Source organism: Poecile atricapillus, chromosome 14 (genome assembly GCF_030490865.1).
Source record: "Poecile atricapillus isolate bPoeAtr1 chromosome 14, bPoeAtr1.hap1, whole genome shotgun sequence".
Classification (NCBI taxonomy): Eukaryota; Metazoa; Chordata; class Aves; order Passeriformes; family Paridae; genus Poecile; species Poecile atricapillus.
The window spans coordinates 12,517,779-12,543,677 of record NC_081262.1 but is presented as its reverse complement, the minus strand read 5'-3'; the positions used below and the strand labels follow the sequence as shown (position 1 = coordinate 12,543,677).

At 40.2% G+C, this 25,899-nt stretch overlaps 1 protein-coding gene across 1 annotated transcript in view; it reads left to right on the top strand.

Annotated features, from left to right (window-relative positions):
• Nucleotides 1-25,899, top strand: part of MAD1L1 (mitotic arrest deficient 1 like 1) — a 346,214-nt gene that overhangs the window by 10,458 nt on the left and 309,857 nt on the right. The window contains exon 10 of the mRNA XM_058849980.1: nucleotides 24,613-24,699. Coding sequence (XP_058705963.1) covers nucleotides 24,613-24,699 — 87 coding nt within the window. The remainder of the gene's footprint in view (nucleotides 1-24,612; nucleotides 24,700-25,899) is intronic.

The following is a 25,899-nucleotide window of genomic DNA, read 5'->3' as shown; positions in this document are numbered from 1 at the left end:
GTTTCAATGCTGTTTTATTTTCTCTAAATATTTACAGTGTTATTGCATGAGAGAAGGAAATGCTTCTTTGTAAAAAATTGCTGTGAGCATTCATCACCTTTCACACTGGGTCAAAGCTGAAACATGAAGAGCAGAACCTCATCTTGCCAGTTGTTTCTCCATTCCATTCATTCCACATTCCCAGCCACAGAGCTGTGTCTGCACACTGCTGGGATTGTTTGGAAATGCACATGTGGTTTGGACACATCACTGCTTCATGTAAAAGATACTTGTGTTTCAACTTGGGAAAGCTCCCTTAATTTTCTAAGTGTTTTCTGTTTAATGAGGATAACAAACCTTTTCCAGAGGCCTGCTGGTAGGTAGCATGCTTGAGTTTCTCTCCTGCATCTGATGAGGATCCATACATTTAGATGAAGATGGAATTATGCTAAGTCTCTTATGGTAAGGTATAGACAGAAATTGTAGGAATCCTTTGCACAAAACCTTTGAGTAAAAGCTTTTTACTTACCTCAAGCTGTTAAAGGTTTAACGAGGTAATTTCACAGTGGGAGAGAAATGGAACCAAGTGATTCTGCCTGTTGAAGTCTAATAACTCTTTCATTTAAAATCAGAATATTCACTGTGAAGTGCTAGTTTTGTGATTGGGCCATATTGTTTAGTGCTATTAATGGCACCTTCTAGAGAAAGGGGAATTGCTCTTGAGAAAGATCATCTTTTCACGCAATTGGAGCAAGTGGGACTGGATGATTTCCCTCTCCCTCCCTTACTGTTCTTTTTTTTTTTTTCTTGCTCAGACTTCTTACAGCATGAATTACATTAATTTTTGGTGAGAGTGATGAGGATGGTGAGAGATCATTGTCCTGGTTGGATCCTGGAGAATGCTGTTGGTGAAAGTTTGAGAGGAGTTAATTGCACATCTCATAGTAGAAAAGAAACAGGAACAATTTGGCTGATTGTCCCAAAGAGCCAGAGCAATGTTCTGTTTGCTAATAACTAGATAAGAAAGGGAAAAGGGAATAAATTAGGATTTCTCATCTTTTCTTATCAGGTTCTTCGTTGGTACAGAGGATGTAAGGGAAGTGCATGCAGAGTGTGGCATTTTAGGAGAGGATGATTTTTCATTTCCTCCAGCACTTCCACAGGGCTTGTTCAGTGTCTGCTCTCAGTGGTTTCTGTTCACTGATTGCCTGCTCCCAGCAGGCTTTTTGTCAGATTGGCTTATGATCAGCCCTTGCAGTGTAATTTTATGTAATAATACTTGGGAAGGAGGTGCAGCTTTCAGGAGTGCGGTGGTAATCCAACTGTTTTTAGTACTGGTCGCTTTTTGGTGACAATGGGAGAGTGTTTATAATGCTTCACCTTGTGGGGGGAAACAAGTTCATTAACAGTTGACTCTGGCTAATCTTATGTTTGCTCGTTCTGGATTCCACTTGTAAGCTCCTGGGCTTTTCTCTCTTCATAAACAGTGGAAATAAAGACAGCTGTGGCTTTATAGCAGAATATCCCTGTGCTGTACAGTAGCTAGATAATAAAATAGTACACATCATATGTGTTATATATAGTTCATGTGTACACGTTATAAATTGGTGTCATCTTTCTTGTGTTCCATTATGTGTCCTTTGGATCCTATTGTGTCTGTTACTGTTATGCTGCCAGGGATTTTCATAAATTTGTCATGTGTTGCTCTGACTTGATATTTCTGCTGTAGAACTGGTTTCAGTTGTAAAGGGGAAAATCCACAAAATGTTAAATTCTTGCTCTGTGAGTAAAAAGTCTTATTTTGGAGCACAAAATATATGTATATGTATATATATATGCACATATATAAATTCTATAGCTGTCCTACAGAAGGACACAGCTGTTTTTAGGACTGTTATTAGGAAAAGGTTGTGTTGAGAAAGCAAACTTCTTGAACTCTGTCTCTCCAGGATGTGCTGATGTAGTTTCTATTCCTTCAAAATCCAGTATTTGAGTAATTGAGTTCTTGACCATCTTCACTGACAAACCATGTTAGTCGTGACACACTCGGTTGCTTTTTCAACATTGGACTTTTTGCTTAGAGATATTTTGCAGGCAGTTCCTGTACTGCTATTAAACCTATAATCTATTTTAATAGAAAAATACTTGGGGGAGGGAGATTTTGTGTGACAGTGGTGACTTTATTTGGGTGACAAAGCACAGAGCTCCCACGAGATGGCGCCCGCTCTCCTGCAGGGGAAGGAACGGGATCATTCCAGCCTGGGATTCAGCCCGGTGTGAATCCATCAGCCTTGGGAAGGGGCAGCTGCTCTCAGGAAAACTCGTCATTGCTGCCGGCAGAACTTTTAAACTCTCTTCAGTGCTGCCTGCATGCAGTCACCGTCTCCTTGCCCACTACTCCAGGCCGTAAATTGGTGTGAAAATGGTTTGTGCAGATTTCTCTAGTGGAATATGAAACAGTGTTTTTCTAACTGGCTTTGTAAACCTCATGTTTACACCATGTATTCTTAATTTTGTCTTGTTTAATAGGAGTTCTTCACAGCCTGGTTCTTTTCTCCCCACCCCAAGTCTTAGAATTGCATTCTCAGAGCAGCGCTGTTATTGTTCTGCCTTTCCCTTCTGCAGCATGTAGAGGATGCCCAAATAAAAAATGAGGATGCTTGTTCTGTGAGCTATTAATCTAAATAAGCCTCTTTTGCTGCTGTTTGTCTGTGTTTGGTTGATATTGTTTTTGTCCTCTAATGAATTAGGCGAGCGATTTGCTGTCCATAAATAGATATACCCTGGAGTACAGAGTGATGCACAAAGATGTGCATCAGGTATTTGTTAAAGCTGAGGCAGTAAATCAGATACTGAAGGTACTGATAGCCACTGATAGCAGCTGACAAGGTTTAATGCTAAATTTGTCTTTGTGTTATTCCATAAGTGGCAGAAGATTGCAAGTTTTGGAAGGTTGGAGTTTGGCTGAAGAGTTACACAAGTGGGTGAAGATTGCCAGGTGTGCCACAAACAGCTCACAGGCCAGGCCAGGCCTGCCAAGGGAAGTGCCTGTTTGGCAGGAATTTGGGCCAATGCTGAGGGCCCATTTTCCCTTGGTGGAGCTGCCAGCTGCAGACAGCAGACACTGATCTGCTGACCTGTCGCCTCGAGCCAAAGAAGTGAACCTGGGAATGCTGACCTGGTTTTCTTTCTGAAACATCTGTGAGCTGGCTGGCTGACAAATCTTGGGGACTAACTTCCTGCAGTGTCTGAGACCAATTAAGAAGAGGAGATAGTGTGAATGTGTATGCATTTCCTCTCTAAGAAAGGGTTTAATTAAGTGGCAAGCATCTCTATTTAGTACAGTGGTTTGCACAGTTGTAATTCATAATTACCCAGGTGCTACACTCAGTACGGGAAGTCCTTCTATGCACATTCTGCTTTTGGAGCTGGGGGAAGGGAGGAGAGAGGGAGGGAAAGGGGAATCGGATTTCTTGATTCTGCATTTAGTGGTGGATTAGTGCTCTTTTTTTTCAGTGAATAGAAGAAAAAGGAGAATATTGGAGTTCTCTACTTTCCTTTTTGAATCTTGATTAACTATGCTTAGCTACTGTGCGCTCTCTTCCATCCAAGGCATTGAATATCTTTGCAGTAGTGAATGAAGCTCATAATCTTTTCCTTTCTCACAAGGTAGTAATTTGTCTTTCTCTGAATGTCCATTATGAGTAAGTGGTTACTGGTTTAAAAAAAAAAATCTGTTGACAGATATACAAAGTAGTGCATGTTGAAATAATTTGAATTACTCATGTTACTCTGGATACTTAATTAACAGCAGCCAATCAAGACAAGACTGGGGGTTATTGTTGCTGGTTCCAGTATTGCCATAATTCTGGTATGATCATTCCATAGTGGAACAAATATTTGTATGGGATAGCCTATTATAGCCCTATGGTCTTTTGTCACCAAGAAAGAAATCAGTTTAATTAAAAGCATTTGGTGTTGGCTGGTTGCCCTCTGTAACTGTACCACTGCCCTGAACTACATTGCTAATTTCTCTGTTGGAAGGTGAGAAATTTGGTTTGTCTGGGTTGGCCATTGGTGACTCCCAATTTAAGAGCTGTTTCCCTAACTGGAGGAGAAAATTAGGATTAGCATAATGTGAGGATATTGAAGCTTCATGTTCTACGTCTTCAGTTTTTCATAAATAGTTGTAATTTATGATCTGTGAACAGACTGAAATTTGCATGACTGCTGTTTACAAGATTCCCAGTGTAAAACAAACTGTCTCCTCACAGTGGGAATTCCCAGGGCACCCAGTAGGGAGATAAATATTGTGTAGGGGGAGCAAGTAATTAAAAACCACACAAACAAGCACCAAAAAGCACTGCGCTTTTTAGAGAAACTTTTATAGTTATGAGGTCTCAGTTTACCTCATGGATGGATTATCTGCTGTTGTCCTGTACAAGCACAGTACTGCATTTTACTGTTAATTTTTTGCCTTCTATTGAAGGTGAAGGTTTGGGAAATGCTAAAGAATTCGTTCTTTGAAGAGGGCCAATGTATGCAGGTTTCTAATATTCCCCCAAATCCCTCGAATAGGGCTTTCTCCTGGCTTCTGCACAGGGATTAATATTGACTGAATTTCCCTTGCATTGTTCTGCCAGGATGAGTTAGTCCCAGTTTAGAGCAGCTGTGCCATTCCTGTCTCACCTGGGACTTCCGACTCTAGTCTCTGTCTTAAAATATTCTGTTCCTACCTGCTACCTTCTGGTTCTGTGAACTCTGTATCTGAAAGAGGTGTCCCTGCAGAGCAAAAAGCAATCTGGAATGGGAAACAGCAATCCCATTCCTGATCTGTTCCCTCATCAGGTCTCCTGTGTTGGTGCATGAATAGTTGTGTTGTTCCAAAGCAGGGCAGGGGACGTTGCAGTGAGCAGCCAGGGCTGGAAGGGATGATGAGGGTAATCACTGTGTTTATATAGAAATAAAGGTTACGTGCTCAGTGTTTGTAGGACTTAGCATCTGTGAAAGATGAAAGCGCTGCCTCAGCTGTGTTTAACAGCTCTTGAGGGGCAAGTGCCTGAACAGTTCCAAAGGGCGTCTTTGGCTTTAGAGTGAGGTACAAGTCTAAAGAGAAAACTATTTATGGATGTCTTAAGCCAATTGTGTGTGTGCTGAAGCCATCAGTTTTTACATAGAGAAGTCTTGGAGGAACCTGTCATTTGTTGAATGTGACCTGCAGCATATGCTGGAGTATTGCTCTAAGCTCTTTTGTTCTTCATTATTCTGTTCTCTTATTTTAAAATGTACATTATTCTTCACTTTCTATGCTGCCTTAGGTTTTAGCTTTTCATGACAGAATACTTACTGTGCCTCATGGGGAGAAAACGCTCCTTTGTAATCTCAAATTTTGAAGCTCCAGGCTTCAGAGCAGTCAGATGCAGTTTTAGGAAACTTCAGTCCATGTTTAGGTTTTGGGAGTAATGCATTTAAATGTGATGCTTGGAAGTGTGGTGTCAAATCTGTGCTTTAACCAGAGTTTAGTTTTCTCCTATTCTCTTGGGGTTTATTCACTTAGTTTTAATAAAGCAACCACATTTCATAGATATATTTAAGTGTTGTAGGTCTGTGTTTTACAGTTCTTCACTGAAATGCTTGGCAAAACTTCCTGCCAGACTTTCCTATCTGATACTAATTTTCTCCAAAGAGCGCAGTATTATCTCTGATGTTCAAAAATATTAGTGTTCTTTGTCCTTTGCTATTAATGCTTTTATTTCCATTTGAATATATCAGAGTAGTAAGTCTGGAGGCTAAAGGAGAGACAGGAAGAGTGTAAAATTAAACGGATGAGCACCTGACATTGAGACAGAGCAAGGCTGTAATGTATAATCAGATAATCAGAGTGAGAAGTAAGCAAGCTCAGATCAAAAATATATCTGTCCTTGCTTTGCATTTCAAAGCTCTGGGAGCAGTTCAAGAGATTGTCTTCCCAGGATCACAGATCTGGCATTCTGGAGACAGAAAAAGCTGTTAAGCAATAGTTTAGCACACTGTCCATCTTTGGTGAAGGATGATTTGAGGAACTTCAGTAGCTGGAATACAAGAATTATGTGGAGAGTAATTCAGAAATGTGTGCTGGTGTTGTCTGCTCCATAGCTGGTGTTTCATTTGCCATGGGGGCTCACCAGTCAGACACTGCATTTTGGGCTGCTGCTGTATTTTTGCCAGTGTTGTTTGTCACTGTTGGAAAACAGTTGGGTAGAAGTTGCTTGGCTCCTTGCAGCATGTAGTGACCCATGTTATGTGTAAATGGCTTGAACTTCACTGCTCACTCTGCTGTGAAGGAGAAGCTTTCAAAAATACAGACACTTACAAAGAGCTACTTTCATTGCATTAGGCAGCCCTGTTTGCCTTAAAGTGAAATTATCATTTAAATAGCAGAGACTAATCAGCAAGGGGATGGTTTGCTCCTGTCAGACAGCTCAAATGCTTGTGCTTGATTTTTATTCAGCCTATCATTTGATCGTTTCCAAAAACCCAATAACCACTATAATCTCCAGCTCAGTTTTAATTTTACCTTTCCATTTTAGCATCTTTCAGTATTTCAGCTCTAAATTTTAAGCTGGGGATGTCGACGTGCTCTGCCTCCCCTCTCCCTTAGATGTGCAGTGCATTATCCCTCACCTACCCCCAAAGTTTTGGTTTTGCAGGGAGACTTTTAAACAAAAATGCACACCCTGTACATGCATGTTGGAGATGGCTTTGTTTTAGCATAGCAATGTCTTTTTCAAAACACTTCTCTAAATGCAGAGGCCTTTTTTGAACAAAAGCAAAACAAAATGCTTCAGTAAAGATTCAAACTCCTGTATGCTGCTCCCCTGTACTCCTGGGCATGGCCTTTAGCTACAGGGCAAGGAATCTTCCTTCTTCATTGGATCAAGGAATACCAAGATGGATTGTACCAGACTGATGTAACAGCTTTCTTTGTCTAGAGCATTGATTATCTTATCAAATAAATCACAATAAATCTTATTTCTTTGAACTTCACTGAAACAGGAGCTGCTTGGGAAAGTATAAACCATGGGGGAGAAGATGGAAATTAATAGAAGAATTGTAGGGTGCATAGGAATTATTTAAGCAGGGATAGATTCAGTATTGTTGAAAGGAAAATGCAAGGATAAGTAGAATTCCTCAAAGATTAGCCTTAGGATCTGCTTTATTTAGTATTTCTATTAATGGTTTTGGTGCAAAAATTTGGTGTGTGCTGATAACACTTGGCTAATGATGCCAAGTTCAGAGGATTCATAAATACACAAAAGCTGGATATGCGGAACTGAATGACCCTAAGGATTAGAGTGCAGAAATGGGACAAGATTCAATGAAACAAAGCACAATGCTCCATGGAATTGGGAGCTGAATGCAAACTTCTTTTGGAAAATGGAGCACATGCAGTGGAAAGAGCAAGAAGGGCTGTGTGCTTGTTACAAAGGCTGTTCATTCTCATACAGGGGATGCACCAGGAGAAAAATTGCCATGGAGGTGAAAGTGTTCAAGTGCCCTGGGAGATGCTTCTCAGAGTTCTGGTCACCCAGTGTGGAGGAAGATAGTGAGGGATGCAGAAAGTGGCCTGAGGGCCCACTGAGTGTTGAATGGAACAGCCTCTGGCAGAGTCTGGTGGGAGATGTAATTGCTGCCAGGAAATTGATGGATAGAAGGGAGGAGAAGGAAGTGGGATCCATACTGGTGAGAAGAGGAACCAGCTGTCCTTAAGACTTGCACTGGTATTTAAATGCAATTTCTGTAACCCTGCCATGAATGCAGTTATCAGGAGATTGACTCCACTGGAAGCTGCCTTCAGAACTTTAGTCTTTCTGAAAGTAGCAAAGGTATCCAAATTACTGCTCCACAGGGCAATGGGAGAGATGAGTTCATAATAGCAAAGGACTAGACAGAACCTAAACTAGAAGGTTCTTTTCAGTCACATTTTCATTGGAATGTGTATGTGCCAATCTGTAAACAAGGGGATGTACTCAAGAACAGGAAGAGGGGAAGTACATTTTGGTTTGGAATTGTAGGCTTTATTTAATACCAGGCTTCTGAAAACTGCAGGTGGGGGTTAGTCAGTAAAAGCAGATCATGTCCATTTTTCTGCCCATGCAGAACAAAACCTGTGGACAGGAACATGAAGTGTGAGAGCAGCTGACCTTTGTTCATGTTGAGAAATAAGCAGTTGGCTGAAAAATGCACTGAACTATTAAGAAGAGCTTATCTGTCAGTGCTGATAAGACCAAAATATGATTTGTATAGCTGGAGAAGCTTTTCTGAGTGTGTTTGGTGCAGGTTATCTTGATGGTGTTTTGAGAGTGACTCACTCCTGGTGAGTGCTTAACCTCATCAGTGCCTAGAGCACGGATTCCTGCTTCTCAGGGTAGCTGGGAAGGCTTTAATCATCTGTCTTTGGTTTGTCATCAGTGCAGTGAGGAGTTCTATGTTGGATTGGCCAGGAAAGGTCTAATTTTCAGTTTTAATTGTATCTAACAGCCAGCATAGCAACATCAGCATGGGGAAGGAGGAACATTATACTACTTCACTTTTTTAGCATTGTTAAAATGCTCCTGCTCTGACAAGCTTGCTTACATGTCCTGTGAAGATATTATGTAAGCTTTGTCCTGAAGCTCCAGTCTGTCCTCCCTTGGGACTGCTTTCCCAGTGAATATTTTTGATGAAAGCCTATCTTTACCTGGGTTATATTCTCTTTCCTCACAAGCTACTTTATTAAAGGGAATATTCTTGCAAATATACCTTTGTCCATGCATTGCTTGGAGAGAGAAAAATTAATGTGGCTTGGAGTAGCAAAAGCACAGCACAATATTTTCAAACATTTTTTAAAGGGCACAGTGAACTTGAAATGTTAGTGAGTTAAAAGATTAATGTGATAAGTGCCTCAAGGTTCTCTTGAACTAGCTGTGATTATGTAAGTGTTGTTTGTTATTTTAAAATATCTCATAGCATGGAAATGAGCATGGTGGATTGGATTATTTACTCATCCATTTCTGGTCAGTGTCAGTGCTATCTTGGGCTAGATATAAAAATCCAGAGTAACATGCAAGACCTGAAGCAGATTTTTTTTTTTTACAAAGTTTGTTAGCTCTCATCAGTATGAATTTTAAATAAGGATAATGATTTTTAGTTGGTGCCCTCCATCCCTTTTAAAAAGAAAAGACTCTTGTACTTTGGAGCTATTACGTGTTATGTGCATATAGTAAATGGAAAAATGTTTTGCTTTCAGCTATAATCTTTCTTATTTGAAACAATATTCAACAAAGTTGTAAGGTATTAGAAATGAGCTTCCTAAATTGTTGCTGTTTTTATAAATGATGCCTTTTTCTGGTTGAGACAAAATGAAAAGTGTTTTTGTCTTAACCTACAAAACCCACAGCCTGAAGTGAGCTGCCTGAATGAGAGCAAACACTGCATTGGGCTGGCAAGAGCACTGGGGCTGGGATAATTGGAAAGATTCCCATTTTGGAAGCAAAGATGGGAGGTGTTGGAGGTCCCTGTGTTTAGTGAGCACTCAGAATCAGTGTCTGGGGGTTGTTTTCAAAAAGTGCCAACCTGCATACCTGAAATAAGAGCTCAGGGCTCCTGCTTTCAAATGCAGCTCTCAGTGGGGTTGGAGCAGCTTGTAGGAAATGGAGCCAGGCCTGCTCAGCAGAAAGGAGATAAAAAATGCCAACTGTCCCACTTAGCTAAGGCAGGTAAGAGGTGGAGGTGCATCTCTTCCACTGATGTGAAATTCTAGGAGTACATTGGCAAAGCGTAATTTTTTCAAATAGATGTTCTGCAAATATTTTGGTCATCATCTTGCAACAAAATGTTTTTTTTCTAATGAAGTCATGTCCTGCAGAATGGTGTTTGTGCATGGTCCATTTTGAACAGTGTGGTAGAAACCTCTGCAGCAGTGAAGCTGCTCTCAGTTTTTGTTGCCTCTTGCTATAGGCAGGAACAGATCTGTCACAGAGCCTAACCTTCCAACACAGGCAGAGTTTTGGCTTTTCTAGAAATGTATTGATTGAGATTTTGAGCATCTCTTCTCTGCTTTTTTAGTACCTCTTGGACTCAATCCTTACTCACTCCCTTTCTCTGCATTATTGTCAACTCTCTTGTCAGCAGAGTTAACAATTTCTGTGTCTCTGCAGGGAGTAATGGGCAGCTATTGCAAGAACCATTTTCTGGCACAAGTTGTTCTTGTTGTGATTGCTTTTGAATTCTTATTACTTGTTTAAACTGTCTTCCAGAGATACTCTGATATGAGCAGTGTAGTAAAAGGGAAGATAAATCTTTTGGGTGGGAAGAAATACGAAATTCTGGATTTATTTGAGTTATTCCCCGCTGACCAAGTTGATTTATTTTTCGTTTTAATGAAACAGTCATCCTCTTGCTGTGATACACATCAAGCTCTTCAGTGATGGCTTGAAATCCTGCTAACTTCTCTAAAGAGAGCAAAAATGGGGTATCTGACTTTGACTGAGAATATGTTCATTATCTGCATCCTCAGCTAGAGAAGTCAGCTGTTCATCCAGTTAACTGGGACAGCTTTTGGGACTACTTCACAGCTCTGCTCTTGGCTCCATTAGAAGATGATACTTTAACCTAGTTAGGAGTTTTTTGTACTCAGTTTTGCTACTGTGTTTGCAAATGACTTTTGACTCTGTGCTCTTTGTACTCCCAGGGATAAGGCATTGTGGCTTCAGGTGGTTTTCTGCAAATGCAGCAGCCAAGGTTGATGGCATCAAGCCTATTTTGTGACAAGCCTTTCATTTGGGCCTGATGGTTTCCAGTGTGACTTTGGCAAAGGCACCACCTGCCTTCTGGAGAGCTGGCCCACTTGTCAAGGTCACACAACACCTTTTGGCTCACCTGTCTGCAAGTACCTGGCAAGGGCAAATGCAATTGGCACTTTGTAATAAGTGATATATTTGCAAGGCTGGTAGAGAGGAAGAGTGAAAAAATGCTCTGAATTATTATTTTTTTTCTAATTGAGTAGACATAGGTCTTGGGAATGCACGTGCTGCTGTCTGGATGGCTTGTGACAGCTGCTAAAGATAAACATGCTCTTTCTCAATGTCATTTGACTGTAGTTAGATAGTTAAAATAGCTTTTTCTTTTGCAGAAATGTCTGTCTGGTTTTTGTATTCTATTCTTTTCAGTGGTGGTGTGTCCAGGTCAGCAGATTTTCAGATTTGTGATACCCAGTTGGAAGGGACCTTGAGGTTCTGCCTTTCTTGACAAAGGCCTGGTTCTGGACAAGATGGCCCAGCACTGGGTCCAGCTGAACCTTAAAAATGTCTAATGTTGGAGGAAAGTTTAGCTAAACCCTTAACCAATATACATTATGAAAACCTAAACCAGAATGCCTGAATCTACAACAGAGTTGAGTGTTTACCAGAAGTGAACACCCTTTCATACTCTGGTACCCATGTGATGTTAATAATTGTAAGAGATATCTGATGTACAGTATTAAAAGAACTGCATTTTTGTGTCTAAGGTTGTAAGGGCTGCAAAATAAATATTTGGCCCTTCAGAATTCAAGTATCAGAAAGCAAAGTTTTAGCATATGCATCAGTCTGTGGCTTTTGTCAGGGAGAATGGGATGCTTTTGGTATTGAGTTAGGATTCAGTTCTATAGTGTGACTAAATCATTATATGGAATTTGATGGAACCATATCTGGCAAGAATCTTGCTGACAGCCTCAAGTTTGTACGTGGGTTTTTATAGTTTAAAGGAGCTGTCTCTCACTAAGTTGTTTCTTATAATTTTCTGTGCTTAGTAATTTGGAATTGTTAGGTTTGTATATGCTGTCCCCTGCATTTTCCCTTCTTGCTGTGCCAGGGGAGTGGGGACTTAGCTGAAACAAGAAGGAAATAAGCACCTTCTCCTCCTCCACACACTGCTGTGTCTGTCAGAGGCAGCTCAAGGGCTCAGGTTGTCCTGCTGTTGTGGAGGAGCTGCAATTCTCTTCTGTCTGAACAATAAGCTTTGTATCTGTTTGTACAGTAATGAACTGCTTTTGTTTCCTTCAGGAACCTGCTCTGCTGTCTGGAGCGTTTCCATTTACAGACAACCCTTGCCAAATTAATTTTATTTAATTATCTCCCAGGGCTAAGCTTGAATACATTTTGTGTTAAATTCACCGTTTCTCCCTCTTCTCAATGAAATGGACTTAATATCCTTGTTAAAATCTGATTAAAACTAAAATTGAGTTTTTTGAAGTCTGATTATCCCATGAAATGGAATTTTTAAACCTAATTATGAATGGATTTGCATACATTCTTAGTGCCATTGAAAAGAAAGTTGAAATAAATTTATTAATGAAATCTTCCTCTGCTGTCTCTTTGGGCCATGGCAATTGCTGGAGAGTGAGGGAGAAGGAAGGCAGGCAAGAATGAAAACTCCCCCTCTTTTGAAATATACCCTCTCCCCTCCCAATTAATTCCAGAGCTGTTTTGACCCTGTCTCATTTTTATTCCTCCCTGCCACACAGCCCAATTTAGGTAATTGACGTCCTTTCAGAGGGTAACTACACAGTTTTGAGCTGGTTTCATGTATTTAAAGCCTTTGTGCTTTCTGAAGGGAGGATGTAGTGGGCAACTTTTGTTTCCACTATGATGTTCTTTCTCTGTTTCCTGAGGTAGCCCTGACACCTAATCAATAGGCATCTCTGGTTTCTCCTTTCTGCGGAGCTGTTTGTTTTAAACCTGCTGAAAAATGGATAGTTTGACAGTCTGGTGAATGTGCACATGGAAATTGGTGTTGTTTTATGTAGTTCCCTGGGTTTGCAGCAAAAGGGTTTCTTTGTAGGATGTATTTGAATCTCCCAGTACAGTGATTGTGCCCATCCCTTCAGGATTTTGACAGTTCTTTCTGGGAAAAGGTGTGCCAGTGAAGGATGTTTCTGCTTGTCTGACTTGATGCAGAGGGCAGCAGGATGCCTGTGTTGGTTTCATGTCGAGGCTCCTACTTGTTGAACCTTTCTGTGTGTTATTTGCACTGATTGAAGAGTTCATCTCCTTACATGAAAGGTACAACTTAGAGGTGTGACTTTTTTATTTTTCAGTCAGTCATCCTCTTACCCAGACTTACAAAAAGCTCTTTGCCTGTTTAAGCATTAGTTACAAAATTTTGTAACAGTGTCTTCTCTCTGTAATGTGCTGTGTGCAGATTTTTTTTTTCTTGTTAAAAAAATGTACTAATGTGGTAGAAAAAAGGTGTTTTGGCAGTTCAGAAATCCTGCTCTTGATACATGACTCTGCAAAGAATAAATGCTCAGCATGTGGCCAAGTGTTCTGTAAGCATTTGCATTTGCAAAGTTGCTTTCAAGTACAGAGGGACTTGTTTTCCATATGCCTTTGTACTTTCGTTTTAATTCTGTCTTTGCACAGGTTTTGTACTAAACATAGTGGAGGTATCAAGTTCTGCAAGAAATGTGGATTTCTGGTACTGTTCCTTTGGGGTGCTTCTGAAGTGGGGAGTTCTATGTGAGAAGCTGTGGCTCAGCAGAGAAAGGAGAGTTGAGCTGAGATTTGAGAATATTTTTAGCTGGCATGTGCTCAGGTTATAAACCAGAATGGTAGAAGCAAATTAAAAATTTTCTTGGTGATGTAACAGGAAAACTTGAGAATTCAGACAAGCTTTGGAGGAAAGCAGCTGACTGAGGGAGCTCTGCACCAGTGACTTAAAGTTTCTTTGTGGTTTAATGGCTGCAGCTTTCATTTGTGCTTTCTGAAACTGTTGCCCAAAGACAGGTTTAGCGTCTCAGGTACATAATACTGTATAAATAAGACTCCCTTGCAGTATCTTCCCAGTCAAGTTCCAGTGAAATCTGAGAAGTTCAGAATATCTGATGTACCTTTTCTTCAATTGTGGAGCTGTTGTACAAAGCTGCAGTCACACCAGCAGGGAGCAGAATCTGGAAGATGAAGATCCTAGAGAAGACAAGAGGTGATCTCCAGGAGGGTAGATATTTTGAAGACTTTGGGAAGGCTGTTTAATTCTTTTATTCTTGCTTGGTTGGTTCTGTAGCATCCATTTGCTAAAAAAGGAAAGGTAACTGGTTTGTGGGTAGTCCTGTATCATACAGCATGATGAAGTGAGATCTTGAAGGTAAATGTGAATGAAAGGAAGGATGTGAAAGTGTATGAATTTCTATTCTCTTCTGTGGATACATTTCAAACTTTGCCAGTGTTTATGATCTAATCTTATTAGTGCCTCCTCAGCAGCTTCAGTCATTGGAAGTGTTCAAAGCTCAATGGTAGCAGCAAGCCAAGATGATGCCCGAGAGCTCGTGACACCAGTGCAGTCCATACCTGAATCCCAGTCCCAGAAGCTGTGGCAGACACAGGGAAACCACAGCTGGTTTTGGCTGCTCTGAACCCTGTGCTGGATGCAGGTACCTGAGCTGAGTGAGGGTTTTTGAGAGCAAGCTGGCAAAAGGAGAAGAGTAATTGTTGAAATGCCACTGTTTACATCTGTAATGCAATTACACTTGAGCGGTTCCACTTTCTGTGAACAAGTCTTAAAGTCTGCTTCTATCTCCTTCTGCCATGAATTATTCATTCCTTATGGATGAGGGTGATTGGGGTTTGGCTTTCACTGGCAGGTTTATTATGCCCACTTAGCTCCAACTGCTTTGGCATGCTCCAAGCTTCAGTTATTTTCCCAGCATTTGTTCTTAGCATTCATTGTTCTTAATGTTAAAACTTTTAGACTATGTAATTCAGCTCTGGTTTTGGGAGTGAGAGTCTAAGGGGATGAAGAGTGTTGGTTTCTTTCTTTTGATTTTCTTTGCAGCAAGCATTGGAAGAGCTTTTTATTTAAATCTGTTCAAATTGCTAAGTCTGAGGGTAACTGCTGTATTATCACCATGTGTCAAAGAACTTGGATGTGTGGCTTGAGAGCTTTGGATGTTAAGGAAATAAAGCAGAATTTCAAAACGAGGTGGGATTGATGTGCTCTGCCCTTCAGGGACAGTGGTTCTGAGGGCTGGTGAGAGTGGGATATCATAACACAGGGGTGCCACCACCTCTGCAGCAGCAGTGACAACTCTGGGTTCTTCTGTTCTCACAACTTGTCTGCTTTGTACTGGGACTGCAGCACTCAGGTCTTGGTGTGTCTCATGTTAGTGATGCCTAGAGCTGATGTGTTAATGGGCTTCCATAAAACTTTCCATTTTAAATGTTATTTGTCCTTCACTTTGAATATTAAATTTTTAGAAACTTTCCAAAAAAAAAAAAAAGTATGAGAGAGAATTACTGCATTTGTTTAAAGTTCTGAAAGCTTTTTTTAGCTAAACAGTTCAAAGAGCACATCTCACTAATCAGAGGAATATTTTTGTGTCCCCGGGGTGGTCACAGTGTTTTAATTGGAACTCAGGCTTCTTTGAAGTCCTTTTTAATCCTCCCTGAGCTGGGGGAGAGGGTTTGAAGACAGCGCTGTAAATCTGAAATTTCTTTGGTTTATTTACATGTGTCTGGGGACGTGTGTAATTCATTTTCCTGGATGAAGCCCGTGGACAGCTGAGTGGGAAATGTGCTTCCTTAAGTGGGGAGGCCTGAGCCAAAGGTGGGGGTTCTGCACAGTGAGCTCACGTGCTCCTGGGTTTGTTAAAACCAGGAACTGAGCAACAGACGCTGAATGGGAAATGAACTCGGTGGGAAACGATGTGGTAGCTGAACATGAGGCTAGGCTAAGCAAAAAGCTGGGATTTAAACTCATGTTTTAGGATTAACCAATTAGTATGGCTCGCAAAAATGGTGTTGCATACTGATATTTGACTTTTGCTAGTTAGGAAACAAAATATTTAGGAGACAGTGCTTGTGATTGGTAGCTTTAATCATCTATTAAATCTGTGGGGTTTCATTTTTCTACATTGAACTAGAGATTTTTGGGTGTCCCTAATGATATTACTTAGTCTTTGTGCCTCAGTTTCTAAAATTCAGGCCTTGCTTTGGTCTGATTTCAGGGGATATCTAGTCCTACCTCAGATGATTCATGCACTTCATGTAACTACCACAAACTTCAGTGGCAGCTGCTGCCTTTTTGCCATCGTAATACAAATGCCCCATGGCTGCTGACAGCACAAGCATTTTCTTTAGGCATTGTCTAATTTTGTTGTTCTGCTGTTGATTTTCATGATAAATGTAATAATTTATCAGCTGTGTTTTCTGTACTTCAGCAAGGCTTTTAACCTCTCACATTTGCTGAAGCTTGGATGTTTTATGTTCTGCTTCTGGCAGAGGTGAGGCATAATCTTTTACTGAATTTGGGTAGTTTTTAATTAATCAAAGCAACAGGCTTAACCTCGGTTTTCTGTCTGAAAGAATAATTTAAAATTCCAGCTGAACATACAAGAAGTATGCTTTTCATTCTTTCTAAAATTGTTGCCATAAATTTACCTGTGACTGTTATTGTATTGATATTAAAAATTCCCAGTTAAAATAGCTTTTGCTGCAGCTTAAAGTTGCAATTTAAAGTGGCCGTTCCTGTCATGAGATTGAATAGGTATGTGATTGTAATCAGAAGTAAATAAGAATAATATATGGGATGTCAAATGACTTTATACAAAAGCAGTTGAAAATATGGTCCAGACTCTCCCAAGGACCTGTCTCCAGCCATTATTAGTATTTCCTCTTGCTCAAGGTTAGGGGCTTTGTGTTACTGGTGGCTGGTATTTTCAGCTGATAAGAATCTGGGTAAACAACAGGATCAATAAAGATGTTGAAAACAATACAAGGACTTAGGTAAATTAATATTCTGCAAGGATTATCTCAGACAGCTGTCAAAAGAACAAGACCATCAATTCAGTGCTATCTGTAAAATAGTCAAGTGTACATAAATTGTCAGTAGCCAGCCTTGGCTGCAGCAGGAGCTCTCTTGTCAGACAGGAGCCCTGGCTATCTGGAAAAATGATGTCTCTGTGTTGGTAATTTCCATGGGGGTGGATGTTATGCCAAGACACGTTGGATACATGCAAATTATATTTGTTTTTGGAGGATTTTTTTGTCTTGTCCCTGTGTCCCACTCTTCCTTCCTTGAGAAGAAGCTGATGGTGTCTATTTCTAGGCCAGTCCAGGTCCCTCTTTGAATGTCTTGAAAGTGACCTTGCAGAATGGAACCAGCACGGGTTTGGTAAAACTGTCTGTTTGTTTGCATAGATATTCTTGCCTAATTTAAAAGCTACGGAGTTAAATATTCTTATTTCAGATCCTTCTGTTGTAACCAGCCCTCCCTGCTGGTCCTCAGCTTGGTGAGGAAAAAATCTCTGAATGAGCTTTTATTCATTGACATGCAAGTTAGAAGCTTCTGCCTGATCTTCTGGAAGTTTCATTTATTGCCTTGATTTTTTTTAGCTGTCAGGGCTCTTTCCCAGTTTGTATAATCCTGGTAATTGGCCTGGAATGGTTTTCAGGGTTTCTAATGACCCGCTGTTGAATGATATCTCTGTGAAAGATACAACATCTGTCTGTTTGGAGTTTGTTTCTGATGAACACATCTTTGTATTTCAGTCTGGTTTTCAGATATTAATTTTTTGTTCAGTGCTATTTACAACTATGCAAATGCATTGAAAATCTAAGGATTCTAACCCACAGGGTTAGAATACATAATTGTTATTCTGCTGTCATTCTATTCTTTAGATTAGTTTAGTTTGCCCCTATCTTCCTCATGAAGTCTCTTGGCCCCCCTGTTGACACTGTCCTCTCAGCCCAACCTCAGATTGCCAAAATGATTGTTCCAACTCTAGTGACAAATAGAAACTATAGGAAAAACAACCCTACTTATGGCTCCCTAAAAGGAGCTTTTATTCATTTCACAGCATTATATTTCCCTTTAGCTGTTGCTTTTTTCTCAAATTAAGTTTGTGATTAGGAAAAAGACTTAATATGTCTTTTGCTGCTGCTGCAGTAAAATGAAACATTACATTATTAAGTGTGTTTACATTTTGTGCTTGAAGTCTTAAGGGCAGTAGGTACGAAATTGTGTGCCACAATAATTTCCTTTCAACATCGCCATTAATATATAATTACATTCACTGAATTGTGAATTGAGAAAATACATTTGCTTCTCTAATTGTGAAGATTGTGCTGATATCTCTGTTAGCATGAGAGCAGTAACAGCCATTTTTAAAATCCCTTTTGATCATTTCTGACTTCCCTACTTCTGTGCTACTGCTGGTGTGTTGCTGACTACAGGTGAATACCTGAAAGATGCTTTAGAAGTTTGTGTGGGTTTTTTGCTTTCTCTTCAGTGTCTAATCTATTGGGTTTAAGACCTTAAGAACTCTTTATTTTCTTGTATAGGAAAAACATAGGACAAAGAATATTTCACAGCTTTGCAGATACACTCCCCGTGTCTTGAGATGTGTGTTAAATACGTTATTGCTGCCTTATAAATGGTTTCATTTTAGGAAGGTCTCTTGATGACTCTGAAATGTTTGTTTCACCACGATCTCTAAAAGGTTTGAATTATGTGACGTGATTGAGCATGCTGTGGCAAACCCCAAAGCTGAGTATTTTCATCTTCCAGATCAGCAGTCCTGGTACTGTTGTGTGTACATTCCCTCTGCTCGAGGTCTCTGAAAGCCCTTCCCTTGTGAGGTTCCATTCCACATGTGTTATTTACCAGGTTTCTGTGGATTGTTCTGTGCTTGCTCTTAGAGCAGTGATGAGCAGGGATGAGAAAGAAGTTTGGACTATTGAAATATCTGCCCAGTGTTTTTTTTTTTTTTCCCCCCCCAAGTAAGATTAATTTTATCTTATTGAGCCCTTACCTATATCTTTAAAGTAGAAATTAAACTTGAACAATGCATTATTATGACACCATAACTTTGGGAGGAAAAAAGCTTCCTTCATTAAAATCCAATGAAGTTACTAACTGGAATCGAAGATAGTTTTCTTCCTTCTTTTCTCTCCCCTCTTCAAATTATGGCTTGATTGGATTAATTGCTAATTTTGCAATTGCTTCAGAAGAGACGTATCAATTGTCTTTAGAATTGTCAAGACACTTATAAACACTTAAAATGTTTTCTTACAAATAAGTTGTTCTTCTGCTTCAAGTGGTTAATGGGGACATTTGCTTTGGTAAAGAGCAATTGGATTTGTTGATTCTGTCTGTACACAAATAAGAGTTCTCTAAATGAGGGAAACCTCGGAGGCTGAGGTTGCTTATTGCTTTACTTGCACTTCAGATTTCCTCCATTTACTTTGTACATAAAATATTAAGCAGCCACTTTGTTGGAGAAACAGTTTCAGGTATACCTTAATTCTGTGGGTTTGACAGCTCTTAGCACCTTCATTTGAATGACTAAAGGTTTGTGATTGCCCTTCAAAACATTTTAATGAAAGTGCTACAAAGCACTAAATGTGTCCTAATTGCCTGGAAACATTGAGGGTTTGTTTTTGTGACTAATGTGTGTAGGAGACTCCAGACCATGTGGATTAATTAATGCAGTCAGGAATAGGAAGGGAGGATGTAGGCATGGGGATATGAACAGACAGGCCTGGAGCTTGAAGGGGCTTTCCTGCAGGAGAACTGTTGTGAAAGGTAACTCTCAGAACTTCCAGGTCTGGACACCGGATTTTAGTGGCAATATTTTCCTCTAGTCTACTGAAGGGGAGCTGAGGAGTCCTCCCAAGGAAGTAATGCATAATTTGCTGAGAAAGGGATATTAAACGATTTGCAGGTTTCTCGTAACAAACATGGAGTTCATATGACCAAATTAAACCTAAAGACTCTGTGCTGTATCCCAGAAGTCTGTATGAGCTGTTGTGATTATTGTTATTTGCTGAATTTTCTTGCAGGGCGAGTCCTTCCAGGAACTGAGCTGCTTTTGGACTTGGTGAAGCTTCAGAGATAGACAGGAGTCCTGTGAACCAGAGTTAGGGGAGTTAAAGCAGTTGAGGAGATCAAATATACAAAGAGCATTTTTGAGACTCACTTCAAACATACAGGAAAAGACTGTTACAGGCATTTCATGGCCTTTCTAATCACACAGAAATATTTAAAACAACTAAACTGCCTTTCCAGAAATCTTCTCTTGTTGTCATGTTATTGTTCTGTTCGTTCTTCAGATGCTGTTGTTTTCCTGCCTAGAAAGAAGATTAAAATATTTTTATAAAAGCAGAAAAGGAGAATTTCAGAATCTTATTACATTTCCTTGTACATAATATGAAAAAAGATAAGGGACAAAATAAATATTTTATACTTCTGGGAGATTACCTTAAAAAAACCCAAAAAACAAAACAAAAAAAATCCAATGAACCAAACCCCAAAACCCACAAAAACACCTGGAAATTGTTTTCCATAAAAGAGAATTAAACAGATGTGGACTCCTTTTCTGTGCCTTATTTTCTTGACAAACATTTTAATAAGAATGTTGGTCTCTGGTCTTTGTCAGTTAATTATGTTTTAGTGTAAAACTGAAAATACTGTGCCAAAAATCTGGTAATGTTCCATTTCAATTTAATGTGACTTAGTTGAGGCAATCAAACCTGTCATTGTATATTCATACTGAGCTAAATCTGTAAAGAGAAATGTTAATTCAGCAGACTTCCAAAAATAAGTAATTCTGAGTAATTTAGCGTTATAAATGTGGTATTAGTATGGTAGTGTGAATCAAATTTAATTAAACAAAAAGCTCTGAAGAACTCGGTCCTCCAAACACAGTTGATGAAGTGCCTGTTTTTCTCTTTTGTCTTGCACTTCCATACTTAAAATTTAATGTCTGATCTCTAGCTACAATCAAAACTCTTCTTTTGCTGTGCATTTTGAAACATTTTATAGAAGCAATAAGAAGTTGACATTCTGATAAATTATAAATTGATTTTTTTTAAACATTTTCATCTACTCTAGAAAATCTTGGTTTAATGTTACTTCGACAGCTAATTCTCAGTGTGTAACTGTCACTGAAATAGATCCTTAACCAAGAACAGAGCATTCCTCCAAATCCTGGAAAATGTCAGTTGTGTGTGTTAAAAAAAAAAGGCATACAAAATAGCTTAAGCTGTTTTCCTCAAAAGTTTAAAATCTGTGACAATGGGCACTAAAAGTCGTTGTGTGACTTGGTTGGACATCCTATTAAATGAATTTTTCACTTGATATGAATGGTTTTGTTTCCACCATTCTTAAATTGCTCCTTTTCAAATTATCTGGGCTTCAAAGGAAGGTAAAGAGCTTTGGTTCCCAGCAGTTTTGTCCCCCTCCTGCCCTACTGAGCTGTAAACTGCTGGACTAATTTGCTTGTTTAGGGCTAAAGAAAACCTCATCCAAATTAGGTTTAAACTCAACAGTTTGTTTTTATGAATTTTGCTTAAGGAAGGAGAGTCTCAGGATGGGAAGGTGGAAGAGAGGAAGAATGTTCTGGCTTTTACCTCCTTGTGCCTTAGCCAGGAGAAGGGAACTGAAGGCAGTGATTTGCTCCTTCATTTTGGAAGCCAATAAGGAAAACAATTTTTTCATTTGTTCATGTGAATTTTATGATTACGAAGCACATGAATCAGTTCTGATAACACACTGCCCTGAACTGGACCATTCTGGTTCCCTTTACAGGTTTTTGCATGGCTGGTGCACACGAGGTGTGGGGTTTTTGGGGGTTCCATGGGCTGTGTTACTCCATGGAGAAGGAAGCTGCCTGCAGGTTTGCAGAGCAAACAGTGGCAGTGCTCAGCTTCTCAGAAAGAGACTCCTGGTTCTGTCTGGGACAGGGTTTCAAACTTCCCTCAACAAGCCATGGTGATTCCAGTAGTGTTGGAAAGCTGTGTTGTCACAAAGAGCCTCTTAAAGCAGCATTCCTTGGCTTTCCAGTACTGGTTTTGGTATCAACTGTTCCATAGGGAATGGACAGAGCTTAGCAAAAATTATAGTCATCAGCCAAGGCTCTCAAGGCCAGAACATGTTGCTGTGTGTTGGGATGCTGACAAATTTCTCTCTTTCCATGGCATTGTTTGCAGAAACTCGTGCAATGAGAGGGCTGGTTACAGCTGGTTGCTGTTTTGCAGTGCTTTGGGACTTGACCAATTCTCTTCAAATTGAAAGCTTTGATTTAATTTTATTGTGCATTCAGCATCGTTCCTCTGCTTGGATCTATGGAAATTTGGCTTTTGCTAAACTGCTGATGCTCAGGATAGGGTGTAGACCTTGGAACCCGGCTTTGAAACCTCTCAGTTAGGGTGTGGGGCAGCAGAGTGCATGCAAAGGTGTCTTTGGCTCTGATCACCTGACATGATTTAGTGTTAAAGAAAGTGAACTTTTCTTTACTGGGGATTAATACCCTGGACTTTGTTTTCTGTTACATATCTATGCTGCTCCACTTAGAAAGAAATAAAATAATAAAAGCTATTTAATGCCAATAAAACATTGTCCAGAACTAAGTGTAAACCTAGAGCTGCCAATTGCTGCAACTGAGATTGGAAGCTGATTGTTGGTTTGAATGGCTGAACAGATGAGGATGATTGTTTTTTATTGGAAATTGGTCAGGAGCTGTCATTACTAGAAATCTGTGGCTTCTATAGTACTCTCTCATTTTACTACTGGATTGATTTCAGTTCCTGATCTCGGTCCTAATAGATTATGGTATGAGTTTCTGAAAAAAATTAGAAAAAATCAAGGCAGATACACTTATTTTGTATGTTAAAAAAAAAAAAAAAATCTATGAAATTATTTAATTGATGCAGGGACCAAACACTGCTGCTGGGGGCTGGCACTCAACATGACCAGAGAGCTGCCTGATACTAACTATGCTTATGATAAATCTGTGGTATTTGGGTGATTTATTAGAAGCTTAAAACTGCATTTTTCAGAGCCTTGTTGACTTGGTATTACATTGTACAAAGATTTTTCCTGTGTAAATCATTGAGTCTGCTTACAGCTGCTTTTTGCCAAACAGACTAAGTGTGCCCAGTCCATTTCCCTGGTGTTCCCTCTGATGCCCAGCCATTGGTAGCTCTCACTGGTAAGAGCTGGTGAACTGCTCAAGTTAAGGATCCCTTCAGGCTCAGCTACAAAACTTTGAAATGTTATTTAATGCTGCAACACATTTGAAAATTCAGGTGCATGTTGGCTTAATATTGACTTGTCTCTGCTAACAGAATTTTATTTTCAGATGTTTTAGCCAAGCCATCTCCAGGTCATGTCTTGGTTTCTTATATTCCCCTGGCTAGTAAGTGTGATGTCCTGTCCTGACTGATTTCTTTGCTGCAATCCATGCCTCTGCTGTCTGATGGGAGAACACTTCCATCTGTTTAATTGTATATTAAGATTTGGATGTAACACAAGTGCTACTAGAGGCCTCAAAATTTTCTGCTGAGGAAGGATAAAGGTTTGTAATTCTGGAAGTGAAATGCAGGAATCTTTCAGCTGGGATTGCCAAAATTGAATCCTATCTGCACCAACTCAGCGTTTAACTAATTTTCACTCAGCTGGAAGTGACAGATGATTAAAGAGAAAAAAGTGATGCTTTTTTTTTGATGTGAGTAGTTGCCTGAAAAAACATTTTTGTCAGAGAAAGGACTTCTCTAGTCCTAGATCCAGTCAGAATCCAATGATCAAACTCGAGGCAGCTGAACCTGTTCAGTTTTTGGAGTGGCAGTGGCCTCGTTGCTGTATTTCAATACTGTAGACTCAGGCCTACTTTCATCTGCCTGCAGCAGTGGAACCTTTCAGGGGGAACCTCGTGGGGGGACACAATAGATTGTGTTTCTGCAGATTTCACTGCTGCAAAACTGACTTTCCACTTGCTCCCCAAGAAAAGCCCTTTCAGGTCTGGGTTACTCTTCCCCCTTGTGGGTGGTGCATCTTGGTACAGCAAAGGGATGTACCCAGTTCATTCGGGGATGCCCTTTCCAGCTTCCTTTCCTTTGGGGAAGTATGATAGAGATGCTTCTGTTTTAGGGAAAACCTTTCTGATGGCTGAAGACAAATTTTTATTTTTACAGCTTAAAGAGAGGCCTCTGAAATAGCAGTTTCCTCCTGCAGAGGTGGTTGATGTGGTCTCTGGAACTGCTAGACTGGAGTTATCTTGATCCCATTCCATTACCTTTAAGCATTTGTCATTGGATTTGATGAAAAAATAAACCTATTTCTGACAACTCCAGAGTTGTTGCTAGCAGGTCTGCAGAAATCTCTGATCTCTTTGATGAGAAAAGGTTATCAGTGACATCTGAAGTGGTACCCAGAGCTGAGGGATTCTGGTTTTTTCTCCTGTTGCTCTGGAGTCATGGTGTGTGTGAAGGACTCTGAAGTCAGCACACTGGTAACTCTGTGGGAACACTGCTTTGAGTCACCTGTGATGTACCTGAACATCTCCCCTCTCAGAGGGTGTTCAGCAGTAGCCAGTTGTTGAATTGTACAGTCTGCATTTAGATTTATTTCCTCCTTTTCGTACCCTATTACTACTAATCCTGTGCTCATGCTGTGATGGCTTTAGATTTTATGTGAGCTGTACAGGCTGCAGCTCTGTGTTGTTCTAAGGGACTGCAGCAGGTTTGGCCCCAGGAAATCGCCTTGGCTGCTTTTGGTGAGACTTGTTTTGTGGCTGTGTACGGAATACAGATTTGCAGTCAATGTTTCGTTAAAAGTTTTTGTTTTGTTTTAATTGTGTAGGACACCTGATGATCTCTCGAGGCAAATTGTGGCCCTGCAGCAGCGGGAGCTTGCCCTGAAAGAGCAGAATTCCACCTTCATGAACAGGTGAGTGATTCCAGGAGGGGATGCTGGTAGCAAGACCCTGCTATGTTAAAGCACAGGTAAAGGAAACAAGGACTAAGAGAACAAACTGAGAGAACAGCTCTTTATATTTCCTTGATGCTCCATGGAGCCTTCTGTGCCACCTTCTATTCTTTCCCGTGTTGATAAAGGGCTTTCTGCTTACTGAAACCCTTGCAGGAGCAAAAAGATGAATAATGGTGAGTGATGCATTGAAGAGTTAATCAAGCTTTATGTTATGAGCTACAATGTTTGCAAGGGGAAGTGAGTTGCTTTCCCCAGACTATTTCATCTGGAAGGGAAATGTCACAAAGCAAACTGTGCCAAGTATCCCTCTGGGTATGGGAAGGGGTGTAGGAGCTCTGGGGTCTGTGATTTGACTGCTAAAAGGACCAGGCTGTAGAGATGGTGAAGGAAAAGGATGTTTGAAGTTTTGGTGGCCAAGTACTGCCAGGCTTTGAGAGGAGCAGTCTGTTTATGGAGTGAGATGCATTTGAAACATGAGGGTGTTTAAACCATTGCTCTCCTGTGGGAGTAAATATGTAATGGGGAAATGAATTTGCTAAACCTTCCAGAAGAAGAAAGAGCTAAACTTTCCAGACTCTACTGGTTCCACAGCCTTTCTGAGCACAGCATGCCAGACAGTGCTGCTCACCTTCAGTGCACATCTTCTTGCTTTCCTCCCTGTTTAATTCCAGACATTAGGAGCCTTCTGTTAAAGCCATTATTATTAGAAGCAATACCTCTGTCTTTCAAAAAGACTCTGGACTGCTGGCATTGCAGGGTTGTAGCTGCCTTGGCTGAGCAACAGGAATGTGGAGAATTTCAACCTTTGGTGTAAAAATGCTGAATGTGAAGCAGTCAATACGTGTTGAACTCTGGGTGGGCACACTTAGCTTGTCCTGGGTAGCATTTCTTGATGTGCCTCCTGAGGAAGGTCCTGCATTTTGGTTCAAGAGATGATTGTGTTTTGGACTCTGCCTTCCTAATGATGGGCAGGATTCAAGCAGGGTGTTAAAAACTTTGGCTGTGCCGCTGCTGGTAATGAAACTGTTTAGTCACTTGTAAAATGGTTAGCTAAGTGTGAATTCCCAGGAGTGAGCCAGCCAAATTGTTGTCTTTTTTGCTGTGAATTTTACAGGGGAGAAAAAAAAAATATTACCAATATAAAAAAAGACATTCTAT